This window comes from Delphinapterus leucas, chromosome 12 (assembly GCF_059928025.1).
Source record: "Delphinapterus leucas isolate spDelLeu-1000000601 "Yukka" chromosome 12, BTC_Dleu_Yukka2, whole genome shotgun sequence".
NCBI classification, from domain to species: Eukaryota; Metazoa; Chordata; class Mammalia; order Artiodactyla; family Monodontidae; genus Delphinapterus; species Delphinapterus leucas.
The window spans coordinates 69,954,499-69,968,086 of record NC_143140.1 but is presented as its reverse complement, the minus strand read 5'-3'; the positions used below and the strand labels follow the sequence as shown (position 1 = coordinate 69,968,086).

Sequence of the window (13,588 nt, the reverse complement as noted above, 5' to 3'; positions counted from 1 at the left end):
TAAGTAATTTAATATTTGAAAAGCACAGAATGTCTGACACGTGTAATTACTAAATACATGTTTATAAAATAAAGTGGGTAAACTGTACCCTGTATAAGTGGGTTTCAAAAATGGTGGAGTATCAGGCATTTATTTAGTTTGTTTTAATTACATCATCTTATGCATTTTTAGCATGTCTTAGGATGATTTCACAAGGAAAAAAATTTTCATCTGTTTATTTTATTACTTTTGAGAAGATATGCATCAGAGTCAGAAGGTAGCCATAATAAGATAATATTTTCTTTAGTTAGATAATGAAATATTATTGTGTAAAAAAATGCTGTGTAACTAGAAGTCCTAGCCAGTATAACAAGGCAAAACAAAACAACCAACCAGAAAACAAAAACCATGAAAGACGTACAGATTGGAAAGGAAGAAAGAAAACCATTTCTAGTTACAGATGATATGATTGTCCATGTAGAAAATCCCAAAGCATGTACCGAAAAAAAAAAAAAGCTCCTTGAACTAATAAGTGAGTTTAGTAAAGCTTCAGGATACAAGGTCAATATACAAAAATCAACCATTTTTATGTACTAACAATGAACAATTGGGATTTGCAATTTTAAAAAGAGTACCATCTACAATAGCACCCAAAAATGAAACAGGTATAAATTTAACAAAATACGTGTAGGAGCTATATGTTGAAAATTACAAAATACTGATGGACAAAGTAATCAAAGAAGACCTAAATAAGTGGAGAGATATGCCATATTCATGCACTGAAAGACTCAGTATTGTTAAGATGTCAGTTCTCCCCGAAATGATCTATAGTCATCATAATCCTAGTCAAAATTCTGGGAAATTTTTTTGAAGTTATCAACGGATAGCTTTCAGCTACCAATTGATTCTAAAATTTATACAGGAAAGCAAATTGAAGAACTCAAATAGCTACAACAGTTTTAAAAACAGAAGAGTTGGAGGACTCACATTGCCTGATTCCAGTACCTACCATAAAGCTACAGTAGACAAAACAGTGTACATAGCACAGACGGTCCCCAACTTACAATAGTTCAATTTACGATTTTTGGACTTTATGATGGTACAAAAATGATACCCATTCAGTAGAAACCATAATTCAAAATTTTGAAGTTTGATCTTTTCCCGGGCTAGTGGTACAGTACTCAAGTGTTCTGAGCACATTGAAGGTAGGCTAGGCTAAGCTATGATGTTCGGTAGTTTAAGTGTATTAAATGTATTTCAATTTACAGTACTTTCAACTTATGGGCTTATCTGGACATAACCCCATTGTAAATCGAGGGACATCTGTATTGGCAAAAGGTAGACACAAAGATCAGTGGAATGGAATAGAAAATCCAAAACTTTTTGGAAGAGAAAATCAAAATGGATCATAAACTTAAATGTAAAATGTAAAAGCTATAAACCTTTTGGGAGAAAACAAAGGAGAAAACTTTTGTGACTTGGGTTAGGCAAAGATTTTTTTGAGCTACCACACCTAAAGCACAATACACAATAGAAAAAAAATTTGATAAATTGGTCTTAAAGTTAAAAACTTCGGCTCTCCTAAAGGCACTTAACAGAATGAAGAGGTAAGTCACAAACTGGGAGAAAGTATTTGTAAATCACATACCTGACAAAGGAAACATATCCAGATAATATAAAAACACACAAAACTCACAGTATGAAAACAAACTCAACAATAAAAAAATGGGCACATGCTTTAACACTTTACAAAGCAGATGGAAGAGTAAATTTTCCTCTATGGAAATTAAGAAATATATTAAGAAAAAATACAAATACATTAGACAAATCACTTATCTGAATTTGAGGTAGGAAAAATGCCTGTCTTCTTCTGAGTTATCATATGGTATTATGGTATTTTAAAATTACTATACAATTTAGCACTTTTAATGTTCCATATTGCATCCCCAAATGGGTCTGTTCCTGTTTAGATGTTTAGATCTAGTGAATATACCTCAGTTTGCTTTTACCATTTATTTTAAATGTCTCGTTTCTCTCTTAATCTGAAAGCCTTCTGCAGCGTTTGTATTTTGTTTTAGCAACAAGTTCCACGAGTCAATTCTCTGGAAAGAACCCATTTCCTCCCTCTTGTCACTACTTTAACTTAGCATTTTTCTTCGTATATCTCTCATTTATTTTTCATCGGCAGCTGTTTTATTTGGTTTCTCTCAGCCACACTGTATGCCTTCTCTTGATTTTAAAGCAGCATCGCTGACTGAGTGGCTGGCATCTGTGGGAGGAGCAAGCCGTGTGGGCGCAGGAGGCAGATGGGGCGTGTGGGTGGGATGCAGTGACTCAGTTTGTTCGGGTGTTGATTTTTGATGTGTAAATGGTAAGGACCCCAAAAGAAAGCTCTCCATTTGTATTAAAGAGCCCCGAAGTCATGGTTAGCCTTGAAAACATCTTTTGAAGCTCCTGTGACCTGACCTCCCCTTTTATAACCTCACTCAATCTTCTATGTCTTTAGCCTCCATTTGATCTGATTTATTTCTCCTTCACAGAATGCAGACTGTAATTTCACATTCATTAGATAAGGCCGACTGTCTCAAACAGCCTCTCGAGGGTCTGTGTCGCTTTTATAAAAGTGCTGCACTTTGGTTTTACATTCAGTCACACGGGGCTTCAATGTTCTTTGTGTATTTTGGTGGGTTCCTAAATTACAAAAGTAATCAATGTTCATGATAGAAATTGTGAAAGACATAGAAGATATAAAGAGGAAAAGGTAATTCATAATTCCATCACACAGCTATTATCACAGTTTACATTTTGGTATACAACTTTCCAAAACTTTTTTATTCATGTACATATATACACATAGAATATATATAATAATCTATTCATTATAATGTATACATTATATTTTAATGTGTATGCTATACATTATAATGTATATATTTTAATATTTTTCCTTAATATAGCTTGAATTTACCCCAATATTAAATGTGCTTCTATAATATAGTTTTCAATGGTTATATAATGTGCCATTAATTGAATTTATCAGTGTGTGTGTGTGTGTGTGTGTGTGTGTTTCGCCATTTTTCTACTGATGGATATTTAGGCATTTTCCATTGTTACTGCAAAAATAATATTTCAGTGCATATACTTACAAGTAAATCTGCTACATGTATAGGAATTTTCACAGGATAAATTCTTAGGAATGGAATTATTGAGTCAAAGAGTATGCATAATTTTAAGGACTCAAGTCTCCTAAAATGTTCCCCACAGCATGTAAGAGTATCATTTCTTTGCATCTCCATTGGGTATTTTGAAATATCTTAGGCCACTTGTTAGGGAAAAAACTTCACACTATTATTCGTTTAATGTGCATTTATTAGTAGTGAGATGTAGAATATTTTTATATGTTTATTTACCATTTTAGTTATACTTTTGTGATTTTACCTGCCTATGTCCATAGCCTAATTTTCTATTGTAATGTTCTTATTTGTTTTAAATTGACCAATCGAGATAACTTATAAAGATATTAACCTTTCACGTGTTGCACATATTTTAAACAAGTTAGCATCATCTGTTGAATTTGCTGTATGTTAACATTTTCATTCTAACTGTGAGTAGGATCTGTTTAACTATTACATTTTCCAGAAGCTTATTATGATTATAAAGGAAGCTCTTGGTTTTCATAATTTTGCATCTTGACACCTTACTAAATTGTATTATTACTCATAGTGGTTCTTTAATTGATTCTACTGGGTTTTTTTGGTTGGTAATTGTAACATCTGCAAGTAATGATAATTATGTATTTTATTTTATAGAATTACGTTTCCATACTTTGTGAACTCTTATTGCATTAGTTAGGATTTTCAGAAAGTGTACTAGTAGTGAGAATAGTTGACAGTCTTGTCTTTTTCTTGATTTTCATGGGAATACCTATAAGTACAAAGTTGGCAGTTGTTATGAAATATATATTATTCTTCACTTTAAAGAAGTGCCCTTATATTTTCAGTTTGCCGTTATTTTTAATGAGAAATGGAAGTGGATTTTGAATTTTAGTTAAAGTATCAATACTTGGGGCATCTTTGGGAATGCTGATGATTTTTTTTCCATTGAGCCATCCTTACATTCCCAAAATAAATTTTAAACCCATGATCTAGTGGTCTTATAGTATAATGCTTGATGCATTTTGCTCAGTTTTCTTTCATGTTTTTGTCTGTATACATAAATGAGTTTGAGACTAATCTGAATTTTATTTTTGGGACATTGTCAAATTTTGGTATCAAGTTTATGCCACCCTGGTGTTAGTCATCTATGAGCTTTGGAAGAACTTGTATCTGTGGTTATATTCTCCTTCTTAGTCATAATTTCTATACCTTTGATTTTTCTTTTTCTTGATTATACTTGCTAAGGACTTGCTAGATATTAATTATTATAAAATACAGCTCTGAATTGAGTCATCATCTTACCTATTTGCTTTTATAAATCTCATTTTACATTTATTACTTGCTTCTGTTTCCCATGGATCTGCTTCTGGAACCTTTGTTAACTTGTTTTCAGTGTTGAAATTTAACAGAGAGAATAAGTCCTGCTTCCCACCATTGCAGACTCTCCTTAGTTTCCAGTAATTATATGACCCCCTTATTGTTTTAAAAGTGCAGTTTTGCTGCAGTTTGTAAAACCACTTCTGATAGAACTGCTAATTAAAAAGTCAGTGGTAAATGAAGAGGGAAAGTCCCTATGGTTTCCTCATTTCCTCTTTGAATACTAAGTAACTGAAACCGGAAAGTGCTTACTGGGCATTATTTAGGCGTCATCTTTCGGGGGACTTTGTTTTCTGTTTGCAGATATTGCCGTGGTGGAGATGAGTGATGCCTTCCGGCAGCCGTCTTTATTTTACCACCTTGGAGTGAGAGAAAGTTTCAGCATGGCCAACAACATCATCCTCTACTGTGATACTAATTCAGACTCTCTGCAGTCACTGAAGGTACCTCACTTGTTTACTAAATATTTACTCTAGGCACCAGAGTTTTAGGGATAACTCTCCATCATCCAAAAAAAAAAATTCAAGTAGTGTATGTTTATGAAAGGATGTTTTTGTTAGTCCAATAATTATGTAACAGTGACGAATTACATTGTGAGGTTTATCTGGAATTCAATGTGGAAATTTGATGATACACAGATAGGGGAAAAACTTAGTGTTGATTTCTGAGCTCCGATTGGAGTTGCAGTTGAGGAGGCTGTTGTTAATAGGAAGTTGTCAGTATACACACTGGAGAAAGAAGAGGAGATTGCATAAGGTATGGACAGCCCTCGTGCTGTGTCACCATTGGGGGTTTCATTGGGCACACCTGTCTCCAACTAGAAATACGCTGCCTACTGAAAGTCCTCTGAGTAGAAATTCTCTATCACCAAAAATTGCCATCCTCTTTCACTGGGATATGATATCAATTAAAGTGGGAAAAGGGGAAGGAAAACTTACCGTATTTGTCTGCAAAAATTCAGCATGTCTCATGGCATTCTCTCCATTATAGGAACTTAATGATAGGAGGGTATTTCCTCCATCCAAAAAGATTGCCTAAAATGCTTTTGCAAGGCCAAGTGATTCTACACTGTGTGATTCTTTGAAAAGCATTAACAGTTCAGCACATAACTCATGCTGAACCTGATATCATTCATTTCCTTTGCAAAACTTCCATCTACCTCTTTGTGGCTTTTTCTCATCTATACTTTCAAGTTCCCAAATCAAAGCCAACCTTGGAACGTGGAGTCCTAAAACCTAGAGCCATACTTCCAGTAGCTTAGGCATTGGTAATATGAAGATCTCTAACCCAAAATCCAAGCCAAAAAAAATTTAGTAGTATTTTGCTTTTATCTGAATATCTGAAGCTTATATGACTTTCTCTAAAAAATCTGCAGAGTGTCATTTAGCAAATACCTTTGCTGTATGCCAGGCATTGTGCTGGGGATTGATAGGCTATCCCTTTCCAGAATACTCTGAAATAGTACTAAGGGATTTTCCCCAACTCCGTCTAAATCTATTTTTCACCTGGAACAATTCTTTAAGCAACCCCTACTTAATTTTGCCCCAGATGTACCCCTTTAATTAATGTATCATACATTTCATGATGGCGTATTTTTAATTAAACATTTTGATTTGGTACTATTTACAACATATATTAGCAGTTGATGAAGAGATTATTTTATTTACTCTTTGTATTCTGCTATTTTAGTTTCTTTGCATTACGTTTATTTTCAGCAGGCAGTGTTGTGTTGGACATTTTTCACACTACACTATTTTTATTCTTGTCCTACTGGTATCTGGTGATTTAATTTTATGGCCATCCTTTCCTAAGGAAAATTTTTTTAATTACGTTTGAGAGAAAGAGATAAAGCTAATCTTATCAGAAATTTGTGTGGGACAAATAAACTGATTTATTTAATTGCTTTCAGCCAGCCTTTGTATAGAAGTGTTATTGGTATTTGAATAAAACAGTTCTTTAAAGAGGCTTGTCTATCTAAAATATACTCATTTATCTTGTACATAATCGCTGCTTGTTATTGAGCTCTTACTATGTGCTAGGTACTAAGTGCTTTACCCATATACATATTCACATTTAATTCTTAAAACATCCCTGTCAGGTATATAATCTTTTTTTAAAAAAACTAAATTTATTTATTTATTTATTTATGGCTGCGTTGGGTCCTCGTTGCTGCATGTGGGCTTTCTCTAGTTGTGGTGAGCAGGGGCTACTCTTTGTTGCGGTGCACGGACTTCTCACTATGTTGGCTTCTCTTGTTGCAGAGCATGGGCTCTGGGCACACAGGCTTCAGTAATTGTGGCTCGTAGGCTCTAGAGCACGGGCTCAGTAGTTGTGGCACATGGGCTTAGTTGCTCCGCAGCATGGGGGATCTTCCTGGACCAGGGATCAAACCTGTGTCCCCTGCATTGGCAGGAAGATTCTTAACCATTGCGCCACCAGGGAAGTCCCTGGGGTATATATTCTATCACCAAATTATAAGATTTCAAACTGAGACTCTAACAAATTCAATCATTTGCCCAAGGTGATATGGAAAATTTGGGACCATGTCTGCCTGACTCCAAGGCCTGTTCCCCTTAACCACTAAACTTGGTTGCAGTTACTTTTAGTTAGAAGGATATCAGACATTCCTGCTAAGTGTGTTCATTTAGAAAAACCCATCAAGCATACGTCCTGAGTTGTTCCATGCAACATCCATCCCTTCTTTTGTCTTCCTCCTTCCACTGACTGTATGTTATTGACTGTATTCCCTAAGCTTTTGCCATTTTCTTATTTAGTTTGTTCCTGGCCCAAATAGGTATCTGGTTGCAGAGGACAAAGTTCTGGGGTAGAAAGTGTTTTTTTTTCAGTCTCTGAGCAATGGAAGTTCCTCGGGTTCTGCTACTGAGGAAAGTCTGTGTGTGTGTGTGTGTGTGTGTGTGTATTTTTAATTTTTAAAATTTATTTCTGTTGCAGGTAGTTATAGGTGTAACTGTTATCCCTGCCATCTACCAACAGAAAGGAAAACTGCTGTGAAATAAGGCAGAACAAGAGATATTTATAAATAATATATTATGGATGGATTAACCAAATAAAAGCGAAGCATCTCCCTATTTTCACAGGGCAAAGACAGAATGAGAATTTTATTCTTATCACATACCTAGCTTCACTTAGGTTGATTCTTTGGGCATCTAGAAAGTACAGCTGCACCAGTTTTATTTTCGTCTACTGCTCTTTGTTGAAGAGAACAGTTTCTCTTTGGCAGCAAATTCTTAGGAAGAAATCATAGGAAAAAATTTTTTTAAGTTTAAGCTTCTGAAAAATAATTGTTAGGAACCATATAAGTACTTAAAATCTATGAGTTTTCATATGAAAGCATATTTAGAATCTAATCAAATCATGAACTTGCAATAGGATTTGTAGTCATTTTAAATTACAAGTACTCTCTTATTGTAGCAAGAAATATTTAATTTTCTTCAAAAAAAAAGATCATCGTTGCACTTTGAGAAAGGGAAGTTAATAGATATTCTTTTTTTTCCTTAGCATTGTAATAACAATTTTCACAATTTTCTCTAGATAAGTATCATGAAAACTTCTTATGTGCCTATTAATGAGACTCTTAATGCTGAGATTTACATTTGCTTGAAAATAAGAAATTGCTGGGAACAGTTGTTTTCTGATTTATTTTGTGCATCAGAGAAATTATCAGATCTTCCCTTGGGGTCTCTCGGTAAACGGGACAGTACGTCTGGACACCATTGGCCAGTAAGTTGTTGGGCCAATACACAGAATGCGTCTGTCATCAGAAAGGGCTTGGGAGAAATGAATGGCTGTTGTGTAGAGTGAGGAAGTTGTTTTAATGAACCGATCATCAGAAATTCCTTTACAACAACTGCTCTCAGCTCTAATTCTTGTGATTCTTCCCCCTTTTCCCTTGTTTAGCTCCCTCTGTTTTTTCTAGGCTACTCCCCACTCACATTAAATAATGTTTCATATAAAAACAAAGCAAAACAAAACAAGGAAATACCACTTAAAAGCCAACAATTAAAAGCCCTTATTATACCAATGGCAAGGCTGTGGAGAGTGGAAAACGTATGCATTGCTGGTGGGAGAGTATGTTGGCGCTACCTTTTGAAGATCAACTTGGCAATAGCTTATAATATCAAATGAACGAATCACCAAGAGTCAGCAGTTCTGTCTCTAGATGTATACTGTAAAAAAAAATCTTTAGCATGCATAAGGAGATATAATCAAGAATGTTTATGTTAACATTGTTTGTAATAACCTCTCCCCCAGAGGAATTGGTAAATATCTATCAACAGAAGAATGAATAACTACTTTCTCGTATAGTCATTTAATGGAATCTTACAGAGCACTTAAAATGAATTAACTAGAGCTTTCTGTACCACTATCAATATATCTCCTAAAGAGTGTTGTGGGAAAAAAAATTATAGAAGCTTGTGTACAGTATGGTGCCATCTATACAAAATGTAATGACGTGCAGGACAATTTTTTTATACATTTATATTATAAAAGGATAGAAGTATGTATGGGAATTATAAATAAATTAAGAATAGTTACCTCTTTGAAGGATAGGAGTGGAATAGAGTTGAGAGGGGATGACAGGAGTCTTCAACTATATATGTAATATTATATTTCTAAGACTAGGTGGTACATGCATAGGTGTGTGAAAAAGTTTTATTTTAAATTTTTAAAATTGAAGTATAATTAACTTACAATACTGTATTAATTTCAGGTGTGCAGCATAGTAATGATCACCATAAGTCTAGCTACCATCTGTCACTATACAAAGTACATTACAGTGTTATTGACTGTGTTCCCTATGCTGTATACTACATCCCCATGACTTATTTATTTTATAACTGGAAGTTTCTACCGCTTAATCCCCTTTACCTATTTTCCCCATCTTCACACGCCCCTCTCCTCTGGCAACCATCAGTTTGTTGTCTGTATCTATCAGTCTGTTTCTGTTTTGTCTTGTTTGTTTGCCTGTTTTGTTTTTTAATTCTGCACATAAATGAAATCATATGGTACTTGTCTTTCTCTGTATGACTTATTGCACTCAGCATAAATATTCTCTAGCTCCATCCATGTTGTTGCAAGTGGCACAATTTCATTCTTTTTATGGCGAGTAGTATTCCATTGTACATATATAAACATATGTATGTACCACATCTTCTTTATCTGTTCATCTATTGACATTTAGATTCTGTATCTTGTTTTTGTATCTTGGCTATTGGAAATAAAGCTGCAGTGAACTTGGGGGTGCACATATCTCTTCAAATTAGTTTTCATTTTCTTCAGATAAACACCTAGAAGTGGAATTGCTGGATCATATGGTAGTTCTTTTGAGGAACCTCTATACTGTTTCCACAGAAGCTACACCAATTTACATTCCTGCCAATGTTGAATGAGGGTTCCTTTTTCTCCACATCCTTGCCAGCACTTTGTTGTCTTTTGATGATGGCCATTCTGACAGGTCTGAGGTGATATCTCATTGTAATTTTGATTTGCATTTACCTGATGGTTAGTGATGTTGAGCATCTTTTTATGTGCTTGTTGACTATCTGTATGTCTTCTTTTCAAAAATGTCTATTTCAGATCTTCTGCCCATTTTTTAATATTGAGTTGTATGAGTTCTTTATGTATTTTGGATATTAATCCCTTATTAGATATATCATTTGCAATTATCTTCTCCCATTTAGTAGGTTGCCTTTTTGTTTTGTTGGTGGTTTTCTTTGCTGTGCTACAGGAGTGTATGATTAAGTTTTATATTTTTATATACTTGAAATATTTCATAATTAACCTTTTTTAACGAAAAAGTTGTTATACTCTGTTATTTCCTGTAGCCATCAGGATAATTTACATCTATTTTGGGCATTTGAATCTCAAAATATTTTTTTAGTTTCTTTTGTCTAATGTTCTAGCTGTGGTTAGAAAGCCTCACATGCATTTGGATCTTTCTTTCTGCACTAGGATAGGCTTTATTCCCATTTTATCCATTGCAGAATAAATCTTTGTCTAGAGATTGATATACACATCAGTTAGTGGTGACACAGCTTGTGTTGAAGCTTAATGATTATGTGAGATTATTCCTTATTCAAGAAATTTAGTTGTATTTTTCTCCGTAACCATTGCTTTTTTTTTTTTTAAATTGGTCCAGGGATCTTTTATTTATTTATTTATTTTTGCTGCGTTGGGTCTTTGTTGCTGCACGTGGGCTTTCTCTAGTCGCAGCAGTGAGCAGGGGCTACTCTTCATTGCAGTGCGCAAGCTTCTTATTGTGGTGGCTTCTCTTATTGCAGAGCATGGGCTCTAGGCATGCGGGCTTCAGTAGTTGAGGCGCACGGGCTAAGCTGCTCTGCGGCATGTGGGATCTTCCCGGACCAGGGATCAAGCCCGTGTCCCCTGCATTGGCAGGCAGATTCTTACCCACTGCGCCACCAGGGAAGTCTCTGTAACCATTGCTTGAAAAGTCACTTTTCAGATGGGATTTGCTTTCATAAACTGTTCTCTACAGCAGTCTATCTACATGCGTAATCCTTCACCATCTCACTGAATATAGTACCTACACGAGATACTTGTACAGCCGTGTTCATAACAGCATTACTTACAATAGCCAAAAGATGGAAGCAACTTAAATGTCCATCAGTGGATGAATGGATAAAACACAATGTGGTATACACATACAATGGAACATTATTCAGCTTTAAAAAGGAAGGAAATTCTGACACATGCTACAACATGGATGAACCTTGAGAACTACCATAGTTGCTCATTCAAACAGTTCCATGGTACCTAGACCCATGATGTATATCTGTAGATACAGAGAGACCCAATCTCCTTTAGTGCTTATATATGAGAAATTGGACGTTGTCTGTTTTTCTGGTAATCATTCATTTCCACCTGAAGCCAATGGTTATAGTTTTGCAAAGAGCAGGCAGTGATGTCCATGTTGTAAAATTTGATGATTATACCAGTTTCTAGTAAATTGGTGAGGTGATCAAGGTAATTTTTGTTATAAATACCTTGAACTTAAGTTAAATTTTTACATGTATTTGGCAAATTTGCTCAGATTCTAGAGTGTTCTTAAACCCATGAAACTTTTTTTTCGTCTTACACCATTGCTTCCTTTTCTTAAAGTTTTATCTCCCTTACCAAGATAAGTAACTAAGATGAGTTTAGTTTTAGATTGAATTGCGTATGAAATTAAAATTTGTTATTTTCCCAAAGGTTTATGATTCTTCAGTTTAATAATGAATTTTTACTGCATTCTTTTCAGCACTCTAAAATAGCACTTAACTTAGTGGTACAAAGTACACAGTAAGTATTAGGGAAAAAAGTCATTTGAGAATATGATCCTATAAAGTAGTCTAACGATTTGTGAACGTTGGCCCTGCCCCATATAACAGTGCTGCTCCTGGACATTTTCACAAGTGTCTTGCTTACTTGATAACTAACCGTTGATTTGTAAACCATGGCATTCTGTATCTCCCCTGTTCAACTTAGCCATCACATACCCTTTTTTTTTTTTTTTTTTTTTTTTTTTTGCGGTACGCGGGCCTCTCACTGTTGTGGCCTCACCCGCTGCGGAGCACAGGCTCCGGCCGCGCAGGCTCAGCGGCCATGGCTCACGGGCCCAGCCGCTCTGCGGTATGTGGGATCTTCCCAGACCGGGGCACGAACCCGTGTCCCCTGCATCGGCAGGCAGACTCTCAACCACTGCGCCACCAGGGAAGCCCCCACATACACTTTTTAATATTTCATGGAAAGATTTTTTTTTTCTGTTGAGAGAAAAAAATAGTCTTGTTCTTTTGTTTTACTTATTCCAGAAATTATCTAACTTTCACCTGAGCTATAATAATTCCATGTCAAATTGGGGGAAGAAAAAGAGACAATTTTGGGGAGGAACAGCTAAGAAATACCTGTGAGCACTGCTGTATCAAGATTTTCTCTCAAGATCTTGAACTGACAGACTAGATGAATGATTTCTTTAGCAGGAATTGATTTCCAGTTGTTGAATCCCTGAGGTTGGGGAAAGGGCTTGAGACTAGAAAATCCAGTTTTCTTTGATGTCAATTAGCAATATTACATCTTCAAAGGAATTATCTGTATACTGGATAAAGTATGCCCTTGCTTTCCTTCCTAATTCCTCCTTTACCCTCCCCCATCCCATTGTTTCTAGCATCTTATTTTCATTTTGTCAAAGGGAGAAGGGAATCTATGCTACATAGTGAATGGAAGATGACGTCATATCTCTGGGTTGGCACCAGGTATTCTCTTCATTTGTAGAGACTTTCATCACAGGACCATGAGTTCGAATACCTTAAAAAGCAAGAAGGAATACCTCTGCACACAGGTGTGAGTCTGAAAGCCTCCTAACTCCCACCCAAATGGGGCAAGGCTTGCTGGATTCTGTTCCCTTTTGTTCATTATAAATAATTGATTCTTTCTGTGGAAGTTGATCTTTGTGGCACTGCAACCCATCATCCTATTTGAGTCCTTTTAGAATGCATACTTGAAATTTTTACTGAAATCTATGTGTAAAATGTAATTTACTGTGCTGAAATTCATTATGTTTTAACTTTGCAACAATACAGTTTGTTTTTTGAGAAATACTTGTACTTGAATAATATGGTCCAATTAGGCATTGCTGAAAGAAACAGCTGATGACAAAAAAGAGAAAGTTGATTTTAATAATAACAACACATTATAAGAAGTTTGCGTTAAGAAGCTCTTTCAAATGCTGAACGTATAAAGTGTCACTCTTCAGCATCTCAGCTGTTTGAAGATATGTATCTACTTACAGTAGAGTTCTCCCACCAAGATAAATTTTTTTTAACTTGAAACAAAAGTAATAGAGGAGGAGAAGAAAGTCTAGAATTTCTTTTAGGATTGCTTTCCAGCCTGGGTATAATTTAACCTGATTTTTGGTACAGGTTGTTTTTATTGACAGTTGCTCGTGTGTCTTACCCATGATCATGATGTGTTCTTCCCCATGATCATGAACAACACAGGTACAAGATGCCTCTGTATCTGATAACGGTGGGAATTGAGTTGGGGTTGTCTGGTTTGATAGT

At 35.4% G+C, this 13,588-nt stretch overlaps 1 protein-coding gene across 12 annotated transcripts in view; it reads left to right on the top strand.

The window, feature by feature from the left end:
- The window catches only part of MAP3K5 (mitogen-activated protein kinase kinase kinase 5), a 210,737-nt gene that overhangs the window by 58,966 nt on the left and 138,183 nt on the right, over positions 1 to 13,588 (top strand). For all 12 annotated transcript variants that reach the window (XM_089921634.1, XM_022557515.3, XM_089921638.1 and 9 more), the window contains exon 2: positions 4,815 to 4,954. In XM_089921634.1, the coding sequence (XP_089777760.1) occupies positions 4,815 to 4,954 (140 nt within the window). The remainder of the gene's footprint in view (positions 1 to 4,814; positions 4,955 to 13,588) is intronic.